Here is a 19,342-nt window from a genome sequence, read left to right as displayed (position 1 = left end):
GACTACTCTTTAGCACGTTACGCCCGAACGAAGCAAGTAAAAGAAGAAAAAAAAACAGAAAAGCAAATTGCACTTAACGACAAGGGGTCGTCGAATGGGGTCCCTTTAAAAGGCAGTTTTCCCTGTGGGGTCTATGTGACTTTGAAGCACCAGGTTGATTGCAACGCAACTTCGCTGTGGTTTCCACTAACGATGGCAACGCCATCCAGAGATGTGTAATATTTTGTGACAGAATTGTGATATTTTTTCACGTTAAGAAATATATATTTTGAAGAAAGCAAGCTCATTTAATAAATTATTTGTTGTTTGGTTTAAACAACAAATGCCGAAAGAAATAAATCAAGTTTTATTAAAACAAAAAAAAAAAGTTTGTTTAACAACTAAGAATTTAAAGTAATTTCTATTTTTGCCTTGAAACAGTTATTAATTTTATGGAGTGATTGAAGAGTCAGCATCGAGTCAAGGAGAAGTCCTTCGATAAATGACGAAGTCACAAATATACATAAATAAATATAGTACAAACAAAAATAAAACACTTTATGTTTTTAAAATAAAAAATAATTGCAAAACTCTTCAATTAAGAATACTCCGTAAGACAACTGAACTGAATACATTTACTGACACAGTCTCCATTTATTGTTGCTCATCTCTGGTCGCTAATGACTTGGATCTAAGCGGCAGCATAGTCCTACGGTTTTGGCTTTGTTTGTGTCACGTTGCATGCGGCCGGAGCCTGCAATTGACTGCAGCTGTCAATTAAAGGCTGATTGACTTTGGATATTGCAGTGCAGGGATTGGGACACGAGGCGTATGATTAACGCGCGCCTGTTCGCCTGTTCGCCTTTTCTGTTGTTGTATTGTTGCCGTGTCCGGCTGTGCAGACTTTGCTTTTGGTCATTTGTTTGCAGACCCAGACCGCACTCTCCCCCCTGGTATGTGCTTCATTTAACTTGGTTGCGGTTGACGTGAACGAACGAGGAGGACTTTGGCATCCCAGCCCATTACACAAAAAGTAGGCCAAGCGCGTTTGAAGTTTACAATGCGTGCGTGTGTCTGTGTTGTTGTGTGTGTGTTCCTATGTGTGTTTTTGTGTATGTGCGGGACCTGCTATTTTTATAAGTCTCAACTTAAGGCTGCTCCAACTGGTGCTGTGCCAGTTTTCCTTCACTTTTTCATTTTCATTTTCATTTCATTTTATTGCCGCCGGCCACTGTTGCTTCTAACGCACTTCAAACTGCTGTACCGCTGACCTACTGAGCATTATTAGCCGGCTTGAGCCTGCCTCCGCTTCCTTGGCAGTCAAGTGTCAAAAATCGATAAATGAAAAAAAAATATATGCATAGATACTATAAAAAAAAAGAACAAAAGTGGAAAGGATGAAGGATGAAAAGCAGCTGTAGCCACACTCCGACTTGTTTACTCCTTTTTACGCCCACGCTTCAATCGACGCCCTCGTCCACGCCCACAGCGCCTAATGAATTTGACTTTCGACGTGGTTGTTGTTGTTTTCCTTGTTGTTCTTGGCTTGTTTCCGCCGCAGACTTTGGCTGTGACTCTGTTGCTTTTGCACTGGCTGCGCCTTTTGACCTACCTAGGGTCGACAGCGACAGCGACAGCGACGGCGGCTTTTAGCCAAATTGCGCTAGCATTGGCTGCAACTTACGGCTGTTTTAACTGCGGCTTCTACTGAAACTACAGAACTTGCCACAGAGAGTCGTACACGCAATTTGCAATTACTTAGCAATTGTTGGTGCCACAGTACTAGATTTAAGTTGCAGACAACACGGCGTATGGGTAACATTAATGCACGCACAACGTTTAAGAAATTCCATTGATTAAACAGGCGAACTTTAACAATATCTTAGACTATTTGCAGCCATATCACTATGTGTGTGTGCGGTGTGTGTGTGTGTGTAGGTACGCGCGCGTGTGTTGGCAATTTTAACTGTTTTAACAGCTGTTGAATATTATTAATTAATTAAAGGACCATTTCGGCCGGGTTCACGGGTTCACTGTTTGGCTGGTTGTTTGGTTGTTTGGCTTGGTTGGTTGGTAATTAACTCTCGTACTTGCGCTTGTTGACCAAACAGTTGGCCAACATTTTACTGGCGTTGATTTCTGGCAATTCCTTTCTGGCACTTTATTCACACATCACATAAACACATTTCTTTTGGCCAGCATGGAAGCTGGCTTGTACTATACGTTTTTGTTTGCTCTGTTTCTGCACTTCGTTCTCCTCCAATTCTAATTATTGTGCTGTATTCTTTTCCTTCTTTTTATCAATTTACGCGCGCATTTTTCGACACGACAACACGCCCGTACGCCACGATGCTTCTTGGCCAAATGAATTGCCCGCTGGCGAGATTGCCTTTTCTCTGTTAAGCTCATCATGCCACCACTCTCCGGTCTCTGCTCTCTGCTCTCCGCTCTCAACTCGCACGTGGCAGCTAAAGGGTGGCAGCTTTGCTCTCTCCGCACCTGCGCATTTTCACGCCGCTCTCTCTGGTTCTCAACAATTTGGGCAATATTTACATATGAAGTTCATGTTGTTGACGGCAGTTAAACGCGGTTAAAGTTGCCGCTGTTTCGCATTCATTCAACTGTCCGATTGTGGCAGAGTGCGTAAGAAAGCTTTTTGCCCCAGGGACGCCGACCAAAAAGCTTTCAAAGGGGGTTCCCAGAATATAGTATACCCGTAATGTAGGTAAGCAGAGCAGGACGTAAAGCAGAACGATCGAATCATATAATTAAGTCAAAGTTTGAAAAGTTAAGGAAATTCCATGCAGTATCGCTCTTCCAGTGGCAGCTATAAAAAACTATAATTTTAACTTGAATATAAAATAATCAGGCCTATTCCGTTTTTTTTTCAAAAGATCTTTAACCTGTTCTTTTTCCATTTCGTCAAAATTTGTGGAATCAAAGGCATTTAATGCGATAAAGTGTACGATCCTTTTTAAATACTTATCCTAAATGCAACGTTAAAAAATACATGTTATTAAATGCTGTAACACAAATAGTAAAAACTGTAACAGGTCTAAATAAAAAATTACAAGCTTTTGCAACATAACAAAATTAAAATACCAATTAAAAATTGTGTTTTTTTGTAAATAGTAATTAACTTAACTTATTTTGAATTTTTTTAAATGAATATGATGTATGACGCTAATGTATACATGGAACATTAAGTGCTTTTTTAGTTTCTTTACTATATAGATATGTTATAGTTAAATTAAAGTGCTTTATAGTTTATTTTAATATATTTTTATTTTAATATTATACAACTAAGGTTCTTCAAGACAACTTTTTAAAGATGAAGATAAGATACAAATCCTTATTTAATTTAAGTAATTTAAAAAATGTATAACTAATTGTCAATGTAAGAATTCATATTCATTAATCAATTATGATTAAGCTCTCAGGAAATGAATTTAGTTGAGCGGTTAGGTAATCGCTTAAAGTCCCGAAAAGATCCTGGAAAAGTTGAAAATGTGGTTACGGAAAAACCAAAGAACGACAAGCAAATCGTTAACAAATTATTTCCATTCTCCTGATAAACAATTAATTTATATTTTCTTTTACGATTAATTGGCATTGTGATATGAGATAATTATATCCTTTATACTGGGATTAACTACACAACAAGTGTGTTCTTTAGGGGTCGACTGGTGATAGAATAAACAACAAACTGTCTGCGCCTGCTCCGTTGTCCACAGCAACCTCATCAGGCAAGGGCTACCGAACCAAAATAAACATACTTGCTACCAAGTGGCAGGTGCAAGTGGAAAGTCTTAGTTAGTGACAGTTGGCAACGCTATCGCAAGACATCAAAAAATCAAAGCAAAAATTGAAAGAAATCCAGGTGCAGAATGTGACACTTGAAGGGACAGCGGGGATGAGGAGAAAAACAACAACAAAAACATATAAGTCGCGACTATCGTTACATGGTAGCGCCTGCCTCAATCCCAACTTTGAGTGGGCGAAATGGGTTCAGTGGAGGTCATCATTACTCGTCATTTGGTTACGCCTTCGGTGTCCCACATATCAAGGAACTTTGAAAAGCGGAGCGATAAATCAAACTCAGTGAACCCAGTAATCTGAGAGCCATGTGTATAACTAGGCATATTACAACATTATAAAAATTATTAGTATTCCCGGCTCTGTTCTCAATAATACTACTCAAAAGACATATTTTCATACTTGATTGAAACAAAAAACGTAAATCAAATAACACAAAAAAAGCGTAAAATATACGGGATTATATCATAAGTCATCCTATAATAATTGGTGCACCAATATGACAGCTCCGCCGGTCAACTCCGATGAAGATTATTACATGGATGAGTCCTTTGACGAGGAATCGCTGTCAGAGGTCGAGGACGAGCCGGAGGAAGATGTGCAGGAGGAAAGCGATTCACGCAGCGACAGCGACGTCGAGGCCGAGTTTCTGCGCGGAAATGTAAGTGCAACTAAAGAGGATCAGCCGCAGGAGTTGATCATAAAACAGTTTAGCCTCAACATGCCACCTCTACCTCCTCCTCCACACCCACAGCCTCATGCACGCCGTCAGCAGATCTTTGGAAAAGGATCTGGTGGCGGCAGCGGATTCCCCCGTGATAAAATGATGATATACAATAGCTCTTCAGAGGATGAGGCTCAAGTGATTATCAGAAAAACGGTGGTTGAAGTAAACCAATCAAAACAGTATCTGGTCCAAATGGATGATGAAACATTGTCAGACCGAACTGTGGTGCCCAATGGCAATCCTGAAGATAGCGATCTGACTGAGATAGGAGATTACGATGATGTCCAAATGGAAGATGAGGTGGGAGAAGAGGAAGAAATAGAGTACGAAGTTGAATATGATGATAACGGTTTGGTGTCCGATCATAGCAATGATGAGCAGGATGATGAAGTTGAAATTGGACAATTCGAGGATGAGGAGCAGGAAAACCAGAATGCTATGGACAAGGATAAGTCCAAGCCAGGTCTATCACAAAGCGATCTTGTTGATATAGTTGACTGCGGAAGTGAGATAGGTTCTTGCTCCGGCGAATCTGATGCGGAGAAGTGTTCTCCAGAAAACACGGATAACGAGATGGAATATATTCCAGTGCCAATCGCACAAAAACAGAAGCGTTTGCCCAAGACTTTTCCCAAACTTAATAGAAAGCCAATTCTTCCCACACCGTTTGAGAAATCGGTTGATACCCATGTGCCGCCTCTTCCAAAGCTTGAAGATGCCCTCGACGATAACGGTGCTGAATTCGACGGTCCGGATTGCATGGGAATGGGTGCAACTGATCAATTTAATGTAAAGTTTTTGGAGCAACAAATGACACAGATGTCCGAGATGATCATGAAAACGTTTCGTCTTAGTGGCGGGGCGGCAGATAACAACGCCTTTGAACAGCTGGCTATGGCCACAAAGCTCATGCAAAAGCAGGGCAAGAAGCTATCCGAGTTGGAGGAGGAGCCCGAGTCCATATCGACTGTTGAGTCACCAAAAACTCCAACGACAGTGCGCTCAGAGATATTGAGGAATTCCAAGTGCCGTTGTCCGTCAATCACTGACGATAATGAGCCAGAGGAGGAATCATTTTCGATGGATGAATGTGGGCAGGGAGATGGCCTGATGCGCTATCCTCATATGCAACAGACACAATCCAAGCGAATCAACTGTCGCGTATCCAGCGTTACTCCGACTAGCTTCAACAGCGACAATTGTGGTTACCACGTTGATATCAGGCGTCCGCGTTCTACCACCTCTTCGGAGAAAGTCAAGTTAGTAGTTGCATTAATGGGATTTCAACATTCTTTGTAAATTTCTGTCGCCGTTTTAGCTACAAGAACCTGGGACGCAAGAGCTTCAGCTTCACAAATCCCCAGGTACGTGAAATTGAACGGGCGAATAACATTTTGTTGAAGAAGATGATGAACGTAAAGCCAACAATTAAGGCAGCCGTCAATGGTGTCAAATCTAGCTCCAATGTGCAAGCAAAGGTCTGTAAAGTTTCCTCCCATTATCTGACTCTGAGATTACACAGCTATACTTACAGAATCAGACGCCTCCGGCACCTCGCTTGACAAGTGCAGCTGTCAATCGGAAGAAATATCAGCGACAGATCGACTTGGATAATGATGTGCTTAAGCGTAAGCTGGAGGCTGTAGGATCACGTCGACCGCTATTCAAGTAAACTGTACATTGATATCATTATTGTAATTTTAGAAATGTTTAAAGCGAATTTAAAATTAAAGTTTATTGCAAGTTAAAACATGTAACATATATTTATATGAGAATAGCATACCTAAACAAGTGTATAAATCAATCGCGAAATTCGACAAAAACGCCGTAAATATAACTTAGTAATAAATGAGAATAATAGGACATCTGGATATAGAAGTGACCTCACAAAGTGTTCTCGTTTACAGAAAGGTTTCGCCCAGCGTTTTAACGGCTTTAAATGCGGCGTCGCCGTTTTTATTAATAAACTCTTGCTCGTTCTTTAATTTCAACTTTTCGCGCTGCTCAATTTCACGATAGATAACCTGACCAATCTGGAATATGGAAAATTTCGAATGAATAACAATGATTACTTGCGAGATTCCACTTTGTTCTTACATAAACATCTATTGCCGCATACATCAGCTGATTCTCGTCTAGCGGTATAACATGCCACTTGCTCATTCGCACTTTCTTGCTCTTATCCATCGCTTTTTTGGCTATAAAATTAGCCAGTCGCTCCAGACTCCATCTTCCACCAGTCTCGCAAACTTCATTGCACCACACACCCAAATCGACACATTTTTCTATGAGTGGTTCAGCGGCTACCTCTGGAAAGTCGCGCTGCAGCTTCCGAAAGTCGCTAATAAAATTGATTCGATTTAATAACGAGAAACTGGCATTAACTTGTATACGAAATGAACTTACGCCTTTATATTCACACCATGAAGACGCACTTTGGGATGGTTTAATAGAGCCACCAGAGCAGCTGGAATTTTCTTTAATTTGCTTAGCTGATATACATAACAGCAACGCTCATCAACACATATTTGTATAACCGAGGATTTGCCGGGACCAGTTTGAAAGGAAAACGGCCATTCCATATCAAATGCCATAGGAACTACATCTGCATCCGTTTGCTTGTCCACCCATTGCCTGAGATATTGAATATTAGCATGCTTTTTCTAAGTAGCACAGTTATACTTACATGACTTCGTCGGCTGACGCTGCAATCTCATGGTTTTCAGTGTAGTACTTAATAGCTCCTTTATACTTTATAAACGGCAACTTCTCTGGAATTGCCTTTTCCGGAGATGGTGTACCATCCTCGGTCATAGAGCGCGTACTACGCGTCAACCGGGCACTTCTTCGCTTTGGTGGATTATCATTATCAGTGTTCTCTTTGTCCTTAATCTACAACAAGCTAAGTCAATATATGTAATATAATTAATACGGGTTTATCTTACTACTTCAGGATTATCCTCATTCTTTCGTTTTTTGGAATCAATCTGTATTTTAGTGGCTTTAATTTGCTTCGGCGTTTCCTTCTTCACAGCGATTTGCTAGTTGAAAGTACAATAAATTAACACACAAAACAACTAAAAGTGTTGAAGTAGTACTTACTTGCTCTTGGTCATCACTGTTCTTAGATTTATCAGACATTTTAACTAAATATTTATCCATGCCGTTCTAATCAGTTTGTTTGTTTACTGCAGTAATTCGCAAATTGCCGCCAAAAAAAATTAACTAGAGACGCTAGATTCGATATGTTGTTATCAGAATTTGACAAACTGTGTACGCATATATCGATAAGCAAGTTCGATGGCATTGCTTAAAAAAATACCATTAGTATTAAATGCCTAACAAAGATGCTCATGATGGTCCTGTTAACAGCTGTAGTCGGTTTACAACTAATAAATTCAAGTAAGTTAACTAACGACATCATTATTTGATTTTATTTATACCAAATGGAAGAATTTTATGTAATTTTTTTAAAAATTCGATACCGCCAGTTCTTCTCAGAAAAATACTATCTGTTAATAACAGTTCATCATAATGTTAAGTTGCAGCTGCAAAAACATATGTTTTTGGTCGAGCGAGCGGCATTTGGAACAATTATATTAATTGCTTGTTGATTTTATTAAATAAAGTGTGTTAAAATCTGCCTCAAAATGGCTACAAAGGTTGCGGCTCATTACATATCAGAGAAGGTTTCCAAAGTGCGCTGGCTGCCCGAGAAGCTGCAGCAAAGCGAGCGCTTTGTTACCGGCAGCTGGGACATGGACAACAATTTTGTGCGCGTGTGGCGCCTGCACTCAAACACTTACGCCCAGAATATTGATCATATCCCAAGATGCACTGACAAAGTGTCGATGGAGGGTGATGTGACTGGCTTAGAGTTTGTATCTAATGACACTTTGGCTGTGAGCTGTGCTGACGGTAAGAACAATCAATTATCCTTAAAAGTGATTTGTTAATGTTTTCTTGTTCCACAGGCCATCTCAGCATACTAAATGTTCAACGTGCAGTTGAAGAAGATCAAATAGAACGTACAGCACGCAGTGATCGCCTCCATGAATTTAAATGCAGTAATACAAGCGCTCCTTGCACAGCAATTGCCGTATACGGCACCGACGTAGCCACCGTGGGTGAAGACGGTTGTGTTAATGTGTTGAATGCCAACAATTTAAAGCAGGTAAAGCGCACCATCGATGCGGACAGTATGTCCCTTTTGGCCGTATCCTATGTCAGCCAACACCAGCTGGTGACGGCCAACCGAATGGGTGTCATTAGAATGTTCGATACACGAATTAGCAGCGAAGGGCAACCCAAAATTGCATTCATGGCTGCTTGCCAGGATGCGAAGAGCTCCAACTATGTTTCCGCGATGGCCACACATCCAATGCAACAACACATTCTCATATGCGGCAGCGAGGAAGGCTCTATTACCGTGTGGGACATGCGTAATTTAGAGTTCCCAGCCTCGTATCTCAGTGCACACAGCAGTCCCATCACCGACATTGGATTCCACCGCCAAGATCCTTCGAAGCTGTTTACCGCTGCAGAAGCAGGCGAAGTTTGGATGTGGTCCGAAAACAAAACGCACATCGATCCAGCCCAGCAGGATGGCAAGAATGCCTGGTTAAGCGGGGATCGGGTGCGAGCATTAGTAAATGTTGACGGCGTGCTGACCAACATTCGTAAAGCGGTGAATTCATTTGATGTGCATGGCTCACGACTGGTCTGTGGAAGCGACACAGAAGCCGTATACATTGTGGATGATATTCTTTAAAATCATTATAAATTTCTGTCGCATTTACAAATAAATTTTATACACATAATAGATGTTTCCGCAAAAGTCGGGGTAATTGTCCTGTCGAAATCAGATTTAAATTGCTGTCATTGTCGTCCCCTTGGCTAGGGGATTTATATGCAGATATATTCAGGATTTGGATTGTATATTTTATGTATTTAGTTCAGTATACGCAAAATTGGCTTAAATCAAAGCACCTGACTTAAATTATGTCTATAAGTTGGAGCTATAGCTAAATATCATATACAATGTCTTAAATATTCATTTCTGGTGCTGCTGTATGGTAACTAAGTACACAAAGTAAGCGTTACCAAGGAATTCAAGTTAAAGAATTACTTTTTTATATGGATCTTAAATATGTTAAAGCGATTAATCTCTACACTCAAAAGATGAAAGCTTACAATTTGAATTTTCAGAAATAATAATAAAATTGTAATTCCTTTAAAATTAACTTCATATTATTTCTTGTATTGCCTAAGTTTGTGTGGACTTAATGTCTATTTCGTTGGCTAATTTTGAATAGATTTATGCGTGTTTTTCAACTACCATATACAGAGATTCATAATACATCGATATTATGCATTTGCGATGAGAGTAATAAATACAAAATGATTTAATATAGTATAGTATGTTCTAAGTATATATATACAATTTGGCTCTTAGGCCTCAATTAGTTTCGTTTCTTTTTGTTGAAGTTTGTTGATTTCAATTGGAATTTGAGCATATACAATTGCATTTCAATGTGTTTTTTTTCAAGGATCGCAAGTAAGAGCTATTTTTATTTTACAAATTAATATTAAATCTTATTTTTCGATACACAAATTTAAGAAAGTATGAAATAATTAATTTAAATTTCAATTTTTATCTTAAAGAACACATATGTATAACCATAATAAGCATTAAAAATTAACATTTATTTTTCATTTAAATAATATAAATTCAAAATAAAAATTATATATTGTGATTTTTAAATAAAAATTGATATTGTATTTTTATTTCATAATTTTGTTTATCGAAAATTAAGATTTTAAAATTTTTTTATAAAAAAAAACGTCTATTTTGCAATCCCTGTTTATTTCAAGGGATCTTAAGCAGAATACAGAATGTTTATGGAAATAAGATTCCCATAGTTAAATGATTTCTGTTTACAGTCAACTTCAAGTTGCTGGTTCTAATAGAAACGCTCGAACTTGGGTGGCTTGTTGAGTGCGCAGAAATAATACCCTGAATAGTTTTGTGTAGCGCCGGGTGGAGTATAGTCACTGATGCTGTAATTGCCGTAGTCGTAGTTCGGCAAATGGGCGTGGTGATGCACGTGGTGTGGATGTGGATGTGTATGTGGATGAGGGTGTGGGTGCGGATGTGGATGTGGATGCGGGGGGTGATAATGTTGAAAACCGCCTGCACTACGCGGCTTTTGTCATGTAATGAGACTGCTACCAACCCCGCCAATGCCGCTGCCTCCATTGCTGCCATTCCCACTGCCATTGCCATTGCCATTGGGATTGGCATTGTTGCCGTGAACGCGCATGTGCCGATTCAGGTTGCCCGATTGCGAGAATCTATGCAGTACAAAAGTTGGGGTTAGCTACCATTAGTTCCAGGCTATTCCAGAAGTGAAACTTACCTGAGCAAGCACAACTTGCATTGATAAGGCTTCTCACCGCTGTGGATGCGCAGATGCTTGGTCAGTGTGGAGCTGTCGGAGAAGGACTTCTTGCAGGAGGAGCAGCGATAGGGCCGCTCACCGGAATGGGTTCGCATGTGCGTGGTGACGCTGGAACTTTGCGAGAAGCGTCTATCACAAATGGGACACCGAAACGGCTTCTGTCCCGTATGTGTGCGTACGTGAGCCGTCAGATTGGCGGCCTGCGAGAAGCTTTTGTTGCAGTCCGGACAGCGATATGGCCGCTCCCCGGAATGGGTGCGTAGGTGCGTCTTCAAGGTGCTGGGTCGAGCATAGGTCTTGCCGCACAGCCTGCACAAATTCGGCTTCATATCGCCACCGGCACTGCCCTCGCCGTCGCCATCTCCGTCCCCATCTCCATCGCCATCATCGATGCTGTCCTCCTCATCCTCGAAGGCAGCCAGTCCAAGACTCAGCGCCGTGGCCTGATAGCCTGGACTCTTGTGTGGCGGTGTATAGCTCTGGCCAGCACCTGACGCATAATATCCGAGAGCAGCTGCTGTGCTCGAGACAGGCGGCGATGGTGACTCCTTGTCCGCCAGCGAAGGTAGCGCACTCAGTGCCGTTGGCGCCGGAGCGCGAAAATCCGCTGTGAAGGAGTAGGTGGCCGAGGCGGGATAGTGCGTTGGACTGAGAAGCGGCGGATAGAGTACATTAACCGCCGCCGAGGAGCTGTTGGGCGGCGTCCAATTCATCTGAGAGCATTGCATGGGAACTGCGCTCCCGTCGGCACCATAGCCATGATGCATGGTCATGTTCATGCTCACGTTAACACTCATACTGGGATACATTGGCGGTCCGGAGGCTGCATTGGCGGCTGCCTCGTAGTAACAGGCGCTGCCTGCACCGGAGCCACTGGCTCCGAGACCATTGGTACTGGTGCTGTTGTGGTTGGGATTGTGGAGCGCGTTACCACCGTGCGATGCCTGGGTCAGTGCCTGCTGCATGTGTTGGGACTGTAGCTGATGCGGGTGAACGGATGACTGTGAATGATGCTGCTGCTGGCCTCCGTTCGGGGAGAGGAGCATCTGATGCGGATGCACGGTGTAGGAGAGAGAGGTCTGGTGTGGATTGCTGGCAAAGTTGTAGGATGCACCGCAGGGCGAGAAGGGAAACAGACTAGGAAGCGGATCAATGTCCAGCGGCGGTAGACCCGGAAATGTGGAGGCCATCTCGTCAGTGCTCCAGTAGCTACCGTTACCAACGAGAGAGGAACCGTTATTGGTGCCACTCCCAGCACCTGATAGATTACTATTGGGCGGTGTGGTATTGATCTGGTTACCCAGTACTCCAATCGTCGGATCGAAGCAGCCGCCGCAGTCAAAGTCGCTGCTGGTGAGAGATGAGATGGGCAGGGCGGTGTTGCCTTGGCAGGATAAACAGCCGACGCAGGATGCAGCACACTCTTGCTATAAACAAAAACAACAAAGCACACGAGATGCAATTCAGATTCACGTTATCCACTGTCCACAAGAACTAGTCTTATTTCAGCCAATTTGATAGAGAAAACTTTGAAGCGAGCAAAATACCTGCGGACTGTCCAACGCCAGGCCGAATAATGGATTATTGGGCACATAGCCCGTTTCTGGTTCCACAGGACCTCCGTTTGAGACATCGCACGATATGTACATAGCTCCACCCTCTTGATCTTCCAGGGAATCTGCGCAGGTGTGTCAAAAAGTGGAAGAAAATCATTTAACTACATTGAAAATACACACAACAGCAATGCGTATGCATCAAATACATTTCACACAGTTCACAACAAGTTGCGACCACTGTGCGACACTCGAAACTCCGCCCCTAAACACTCACACACACACGCACACTCACATACATAAATGAGTGAATGAATGGGCCGCCATTTGCTTTGCTCTCGCTTCTGTTCACAGTGTGCATGTGGTTTTGGGGCGAGTTTCCCAACTGCATGGAAGGAAATCAAAACGTACCCAGAATTATGTTCAAGAGTTTGGAACTTTTATATAACAATCCCATGACATGACTCCAGCTGGTTTCGGCGATTTATTTCTGGTTTTTCTACGTTTCATTTTGCTGCGTCAATTGAGATTTCCAACTGCAAATGCACAATTAAAATATTTACAAAACATTCAAATCTGTATATTATTTTTAAGTAAATTAACTTTTCTTCTGTATTCGAGTATTATTAACTTTTGAATTTAAATTAAAGTCGGAATGTAGCAGGATCAGAACTGTTCCTGGTTTTACTTTCATTTCCACAAAATTTTGAAAATTGAATTTTCTTTAAAGCTGGGTATGGACATAAGATAAAAGCTTAATGTCAAATCCATATAAAATTTTATCTAGCTAATTTAGCAACAGTTTTTTTTATATGAATAAATAAATTTAAGTCCGATTAAGAAAAATAAATACATTTTAAGTACTTAGCAACGCGAAAAGTAAATTTTAGAAAATACAAAGTGAAAACCGGAATAGGCCCTTATTTTGAGACCATCAATTTGAAATCAACAATTTAATCTTGAATGTATGAAGTATCTTTTCGTATTTCTTCTCTTTAATAAAATAGCGCGAGCAAGATTTTCAAAGCGAATCTAAAACATATATTTGTTATTTTGAAATTATTTTCCCACAACTTGTAGCCAATTTTAAAAGATAACAAGTTCAATTTTATAACGTCAATATAAAAAAGAAAGTTAAATTTCAAATGTTATGGTTTAGAAATATATTGTCTTTTCTTTTTCTTATAAAATAGAAATACATATCACAGAACAAAAGATTTTATTTTTAAATTTTTAATTCGTTTTCTCTATCATTTCAGTTTTTATATTAACTTTTAATTTAATTTGTATTTCATTATTTTATTTTAACTTTAATCTGCTCTTAGTTGACACTAAATAAATAAATAGTTATTTATTTAAAAATATATTTTTTTGTATTATTCTTTTAAAATTATTCGCACTGTTAGAGTGTGTTGTTAATTTAATAATCGAATTTAAAAGTTTAAAGGTTAAGTTGATTGACTTTTAATGCCATAATAAATTATAGAGTTTTTATTAATTGGCCGGATGTTAAAAATATTATATGTATTCGTTTTAAAAGGAATCCATCGCAGTGTATCCTCAAGCTAGGATAATTTTGTAATCAGAAAGCCTTTATTAAAGACATACATAGTTCTGCTTAGTATTTCATTACTTTATTATAAGACTTTGTTATTAAAATCGCACCTTCTTATTGAATATATAAGTCTCATGATCAAGACTCTATTTAATATAATTTAAATATGTCGGTATGTATTTAAGATTTCACAAAATGTATTCGATATTTTTAAACTTCTTGAAACTTGAACTTTGAATAGGTTTGTTACGATATTTTATTTTGTATTTAGTGTAACCGTTTTGTTTAAGAATTTAAGTTAATGCGGGGGGCAAGAATCGACTTTCGGCGACGAGCATAAGACGGCAACTAATTGTCAGTTGCAGTTCGAAGTCTCTCGGCCGATATTGGTGACGGCAGCGGCAAAGCGACAACCACAGAAAAAATGCTCACTTAATTATAAACAACAACAAGCGACAAAAGGGCGCAAAAGACAACGAAAAGCAACACACAACCTCACACTCACACTCGCACTTACACTCGCACACACACTCACACCCAGAGCAGATACAATGACACAAAGTGCCCAACTAAGTACACGATATACAATCACACATGAAGAGACCCTTACAGCAGCGTGTTGTTGTTGTTGCTGTTGTTGCTGTTGTCGATGACACCCCCTCCAGCAGCAACCACCGCCGTCACCAGCAGCCAGCAGAGCCAGCCAACCAATGCGCTCTGGTCGCCGTCTCCGGTATGCCGGCTTTTGCGGCAACAACGAACCCAACCCCTAACCCCCCACCCCCGGAGACCGAGTATGTCCCGTTCAACAAGCTCATTCATACGTAGCCAGCAACAGCAGCAGCAACGGCAGAGGCAGCAGTTTTCAGTAGTAGTTTTTATTTGTCACCCAATATCTTTACAGCTCGACACCAGATACCCCCGAGCCGAGCCGGGTCGGGCTGGGCTTGTCCGTGGCCAGGCCGGACTGCGACCATTGATCGTCTTCTGCTTCCTTCGTTCCATTCTTTGTGGTTAAACGTGTTTGCCTTAGCCCCTTTCCCCTTTCCCCTAGCTCCGCTCTGCTACAGTTCGTCAGCCAGTGAGTCTCACTCACACACACACACACACACACTCGTTCATCCAAGCCCCCAACTACAGCAGCAACCCTCTGCTTCTGTAAGTTGTAAATTGTATCTTGTATCTTTCGTAGTGCTCATTCTCATTTCTAGCGCACTCGTCTCGACCAATGACAGATGTACTCGTATCTGTGCTCTAAACCTATCGATCGATCGTTGCTCTTTCGCATAGTTACAACAACCCGACAAGACAATTGTGAATTATTTTGCGACATTTGATAGTTCGCATTGTGGTCGTGTTTAGTTGTAACTACAAATGCAAAAAAACAAAAAAAATAATAAAGAAAATTATGAAACATTATTATTTTCAGACTTGTTATCGCTTGTCTTTGACTTGTCTAATCTTAGCAACAGAATATCTATTCAGATGCATTTTTCATATTTGCTCGTATTCGAAATTCACACGCATCAAACTTGGCCCAAAAAGTGCCAATTAATTGAATCAGTTAAGTGTAAAGGCTTTCAGTGATTGCTCAGTATGGGAGGGGTTCAGGCAGTGATATCATTTTACCATATTGGTGGGAATGTTGGCCCAGTGACTGTCAACAACGTCGTGTGTGTTAAAAGTTTTCGAGCAACATAATCAGAGCCTAACCAAGTCTGGGATTGGGATACTAACCAGTTTTTGATCAGCTCGATTGCAGCCTACGATCGGTTTCATCAGTTTCATGTCGGCAACTTGTCCCAGGACATGAGCCATGTTTTGCTGCCGATTGTCATATCGCATTAGGCTCAGAATCAAAGTGAGGATGTTGTGATTTAGTTGGGTATCAATAACAATATTGGTTTATTTACGATGATTAGAAATGATCAGTTCAGTTTCAAGTGTGCTCAGCTGACACCTGAGCTCACTACATACCCCTTAAATACCCAAACTGGTTGCTTGCTCTGTTTCTCTCAATTAACCACAACATTTATGATATTGTTGCCGTTGCTGGGATTTGTTGCATAGGTAAACATTCTGTCTGTCCAACCCGTCACCCTCTATTGTACCTGTTATCACACCGGCGCATCATTAACCTCCTCCCTATCAATTACCCTGCACGTGAATTTATTTACCCTGAAGCTCAGCATAAGAATATTTATTCAAAGTATTTACTCTGGTCCAGATCCTGATTTCTGGCCACAATGGTTGTTGCTCGCCTTCAACAGAAAACTCAGTCAGGCATTCGTTTCATTCTGTATTCAATTCTCAGTTCTGTGCTCTCTCTGTCTCCAGTTTTGTTGTGTGTAGTGTGCAGTGTGTTGTGTATGGACGAGGCTTCAAAAATCAATGAAATACTTTTCGGGTGGCATTCTTAGGGCTTCTCAAGCTTGGCTACACTTTGCTTTTATGTTGGTAGTCAAGTCATTCGACATGTTAATGTCGCTAGATGTCAGTAAATATCAATATAAGACGTACTCATACTAATGGTACTAAAGGGCGACTTCCAATCGTTCTGACAGATAGTCCAATTACATACAATACGTATATTCTAATCAGTTTTTTTACAACTTACAATATTTTTGTTTATGTTTATATTTTGAATTCATTCATATAAATTTACAAACTCATTAAGTCTAAAGGATTGTGGGTAGCGCAAAGATGCCTTAACTTTTTTGGGCACCAACGTATAGAAATTAACTTTATATTACAGAATACAAAACTTTAATTTCACATTTTACGCATTATTTTTTCCCCTATATGTACATTAAATAACTTAGGTAAATTATATATATGTATTGAAGTAATATTAATAGTGATTCATGAAATTGGGTTGTAGTTTGAGCAATGTTTAGCAAATGTATGTTAATTTCTTTTAATTTAGAGCTCTAAAAAAATGATATGTTAGTTTAGACTCTAATTTTAAGCACATTTGTTGAACAAATGGCATTTGTTAAGTAGACTAATGAAATGTCCAAGTCGTAAAGGAAACTGTTTAACTATTACAATATTATCCTGCTTACGTGACGTGAATGAAAATAATAAACGAAAAACTTGGAAATTATAATACTAATTGCTTATTTTCTTTAAAGCTAACTAGTCGAAAAGTGGTTTTTAATATAAAATTATTAAATTAAAATAAAAATGTATGTACAGAGAGTTATTGTATAATATAGAGCCTTCGTGCTGCTTTCGTCACTAGCGCAAACTGCCGTCCGCAGTGATATTAAATGATTTGATGGCAACCACATTTCATGACTCCCCAAAAAAATGTTAGGTAAATTAAATCTTTTCAAGAGCACCGACATTTCATCCAGTTGTATTTAAAATACATTTGCTATATCCTTAATTCTTAATCTTTTTGTCTTTTTGCAAAGCTTAGCCAAGCTATATTACCAACTGTTATTTGTGCTCTGTAATAACATTGTTGGATGTAGGTGTCAGTCTTGCAGCCCACATCACACGTCAGTACAGCCGGAAAAAGTATCGATGACCAATTGACAGGCGCAGCCGTTACTACATAGGACTCATCAATGATGACAGCTGTAGGAGCCGGGATCGAGTCCGAGTCATAGTGGACTTCTTAATAAAAACGTAAGCCTGCTTATTAAACGCGCGGGACAAGGCCGACTTGGTCAATGCGACAATTTAAACAACTGGCAGTGGCAGTGGCAGGACGAGTCCAATGAGCTGCCCCCCAAAAACGACTTGAATTACATTTGGAAATATGTTTTTGGATACTACGAAACTAAGTACACTTGAGTAAAGCGCGCCAAATTGAATTTGTAAGTCGATACTTTCAAGAACCACAAGGACAAGAGCAAGCGTTTGTTCCGTCCCTTATCAATGGGTAGAGTTCCTCAACTTGCTGTCAGCTACAAGCCAATGTACCAATAAAACTCATTCGACTGTCCTCCCGGTGTCTGCTACTGTTTAACGTTGTTTTTTTATTATTACAGAATCACTTCCGCAAACAAATGCGTTAAGGATCGGGATATGACAATTTCTCACAGCAACGGGTGGGGAAGTAGCAGAGGGGGTGGATATTCAACGGCAATTATCTAAGTGCCACGTTTCGTTATCTGCGGCTGCATTTTGGCAAACGCAAACCGCAAATGATTATCCTGTAAGCCTTTGGATAAATATTAAATTTCAATTATAGTTGTTAACATATTATTAGCCAGCAATCATCATCATTGGCGCCAGGCGTTCCCCGAGCACTACCGGAACCAGAAGTCACGTGTCAACCAGTCGCCGATAATAATCAGCCTCAACAACCGCAGAGGGGTGCCATCGAGCTGGCAAAGAGACAATGAGATGCGCTTGCAATTTTATCAGATTAAGGACCCTCAGCAGCAGAAGCAGCAGTACCAGTGTTGCCCAGTGTCTCCTGTGTGTGTATCCTTTGCTCGCCCTTCCCTTCTTCTGCGCCCTCAACAGGTGACAATTGAAGCAACATTGTGTGAGAATTTTTTTGGCTACCAGGTTTGTGATTCCTCTTTGGGCCTGAACATATCAGATTTCCCATTGGCGCTGTGATTTGTCGATTTTATTAATTCTCATGAAATGAAACTGAGCCTTCTCCTGTTGGAAATCAAGTACGACATGTTGACCTTTGCTTAAAAGTAATCGACTATGGTCAGTAAATCAACAGCAACTAGTCTTAAACTGAAAATTAAACAGAACAAATAAAATGTTTTTTTCACAGCACTCTGACAAATGTGGTCTGGTGAAACTTGCAACAGAAAATATAAATAGTTCATTACTTATTTTTTTTTCTAACATTATGTTGAAAAATTTCAATTCGTATATTTTTATTGGTTCAGTATGTAAATGCGTCTCGGTAAAAAGTATTGCAAAAATGCAAATCAAAAAGTAACTGCTAGTAGGGTTTTTAACAGAAATACCAGAAACTGAAATTAAATACTAGTTGTTGCATTAACATTTTCCACACTGTTAATAACAGCTTAAGCTTTCTTAACAGAATTTTAAGACTCGATATTAATAATTTTACAAAACATTTCTATGTTAAATTTATCTTTTAGTTAATGCAAATTGCAAAATTAATAATTTAGTGAAAAATGAATATTTGAATTTAAATAAAATAAAGCTATGTATTTAATTAAAAATTCTAGCTTTAAATTAATAAATATTAAAATAATAGCAATTTTTTCTCCAAAAACAGCTCAGGAAACAATATACATCTAAG

The 19,342-nt window shown here is 39.9% G+C and overlaps 5 protein-coding genes across 5 annotated transcripts in view; 2 read left to right on the top strand and 3 right to left on the bottom strand.

Moving 5' to 3' along the window:
• The window catches only part of LOC117791756 (patj homolog), a 28,119-nt gene extending 25,372 nt beyond the window's left edge, over positions 1-2,747 (bottom strand). The window contains exon 1 of the mRNA XM_034631629.1: positions 2,070-2,747. The gene's annotated coding sequence lies outside the window, so the exon portion shown is untranslated. The remainder of the gene's footprint in view (positions 1-2,069) is intronic.
• A 1,381-nt stretch (positions 2,748-4,128) lies between these two features.
• LOC117791458 (protein hemingway) lies at positions 4,129-6,272 on the top strand. The gene is made up of 4 exons (XM_034631219.1): positions 4,129-4,456; positions 4,550-5,781; positions 5,841-6,000; positions 6,057-6,272. The coding sequence occupies exons 1-4, from the start codon at positions 4,295-4,297 to the stop codon at positions 6,192-6,194; spliced, it is 1,692 nt and encodes a 563-aa protein (XP_034487110.1). The 5' UTR covers positions 4,129-4,294; the 3' UTR covers positions 6,195-6,272.
• Positions 6,243-7,725, bottom strand: LOC117791459 (Werner Syndrome-like exonuclease). Its single transcript, XM_034631220.1, has 6 exons — positions 7,625-7,725; positions 7,468-7,563; positions 7,209-7,414; positions 6,929-7,156; positions 6,620-6,863; positions 6,243-6,555 (listed from the first exon to the last, which is right to left on the bottom strand). Exons 1-6 carry the CDS (start codon positions 7,682-7,684, stop codon positions 6,424-6,426), a joined length of 966 nt encoding a protein of 321 aa, XP_034487111.1. The 5' UTR covers positions 7,685-7,725; the 3' UTR covers positions 6,243-6,423.
• A 367-nt stretch (positions 7,726-8,092) lies between these two features.
• Positions 8,093-9,353, top strand: LOC117792087 (nucleoporin Nup43). Its single transcript, XM_034632049.1, has 2 exons — positions 8,093-8,440; positions 8,497-9,353. Exons 1-2 carry the CDS (start codon positions 8,173-8,175, stop codon positions 9,291-9,293), a joined length of 1,065 nt encoding a protein of 354 aa, XP_034487940.1. The 5' UTR covers positions 8,093-8,172; the 3' UTR covers positions 9,294-9,353.
• Positions 9,354-10,684: 1,331 nt separating this feature from the next.
• On the bottom strand, positions 10,685-12,993 carry LOC117791250 (protein glass). The gene is made up of 4 exons (XM_034630953.1): positions 12,948-12,993; positions 12,531-12,661; positions 10,942-12,410; positions 10,685-10,876 (listed from the first exon to the last, which is right to left on the bottom strand). The coding sequence occupies exons 1-4, from the start codon at positions 12,991-12,993 to the stop codon at positions 10,735-10,737; spliced, it is 1,788 nt and encodes a 595-aa protein (XP_034486844.1). The 3' UTR covers positions 10,685-10,734.
• Positions 12,994-19,342: the final 6,349 nt, after the last annotated feature.

The sequence above is a fragment of the Drosophila innubila genome (assembly GCF_004354385.1).
Source record: "Drosophila innubila isolate TH190305 chromosome 3R unlocalized genomic scaffold, UK_Dinn_1.0 2_E_3R, whole genome shotgun sequence".
NCBI lineage: Eukaryota > Metazoa > Arthropoda > Insecta > Diptera > Drosophilidae > Drosophila > Drosophila innubila.
This window is presented reverse-complemented; position numbering and strand designations above follow the sequence as displayed.

What these genes read in the sequence shown, in the direction of transcription:
- LOC117792087 (XM_034632049.1), top strand. Translation starts at nt 8,173, where the DNA reads ATGGCTACAAAGGTTGCGGCTCATTACATATCAGAGAAGGTTTCCAAA. An exon ending in GGCTGTGAGCTGTGCTGACG is followed by an intron (nt 8,441 to 8,496) that starts GTAAGAACAATC and finishes CTTGTTCCACAG; the next exon opens with GCCATCTCAGCATACTAAAT.
- LOC117791459 (XM_034631220.1), bottom strand. Translation starts at nt 7,684, where the DNA reads ATGGATAAATATTTAGTTAAAATGTCTGATAAATCTAAGAACAGTGAT. An exon ending in GCGTCAGCCGACGAAGTCAT is followed by an intron (nt 7,157 to 7,208) that starts GTAAGTATAACT and finishes TCAATATCTCAG; the next exon opens with GCAATGGGTGGACAAGCAAA. An exon ending in CATGGTGTGAATATAAAGGC is followed by an intron (nt 6,864 to 6,928) that starts GTAAGTTCATTT and finishes CAATTTTATTAG; the next exon opens with CGACTTTCGGAAGCTGCAGC.
- LOC117791458 (XM_034631219.1), top strand. Translation starts at nt 4,295, where the DNA reads ATGACAGCTCCGCCGGTCAACTCCGATGAAGATTATTACATGGATGAG. An exon ending in CCGAGTTTCTGCGCGGAAAT is followed by an intron (nt 4,457 to 4,549) that starts GTAAGTGCAACT and finishes CCACACCCACAG; the next exon opens with CCTCATGCACGCCGTCAGCA. An exon ending in GCTCCAATGTGCAAGCAAAG is followed by an intron (nt 6,001 to 6,056) that starts GTCTGTAAAGTT and finishes CTATACTTACAG; the next exon opens with AATCAGACGCCTCCGGCACC.
- LOC117791250 (XM_034630953.1), bottom strand. Translation starts at nt 12,993, where the DNA reads ATGGGATTGTTATATAAAAGTTCCAAACTCTTGAACATAATTCTGG. An exon ending in TGGCGTTGGACAGTCCGCAG is followed by an intron (nt 12,411 to 12,530) that starts GTATTTTGCTCG and finishes TTTTGTTTATAG; the next exon opens with CAAGAGTGTGCTGCATCCTG. An exon ending in TGCAAGTTGTGCTTGCTCAG is followed by an intron (nt 10,877 to 10,941) that starts GTAAGTTTCACT and finishes TGTACTGCATAG; the next exon opens with ATTCTCGCAATCGGGCAACC.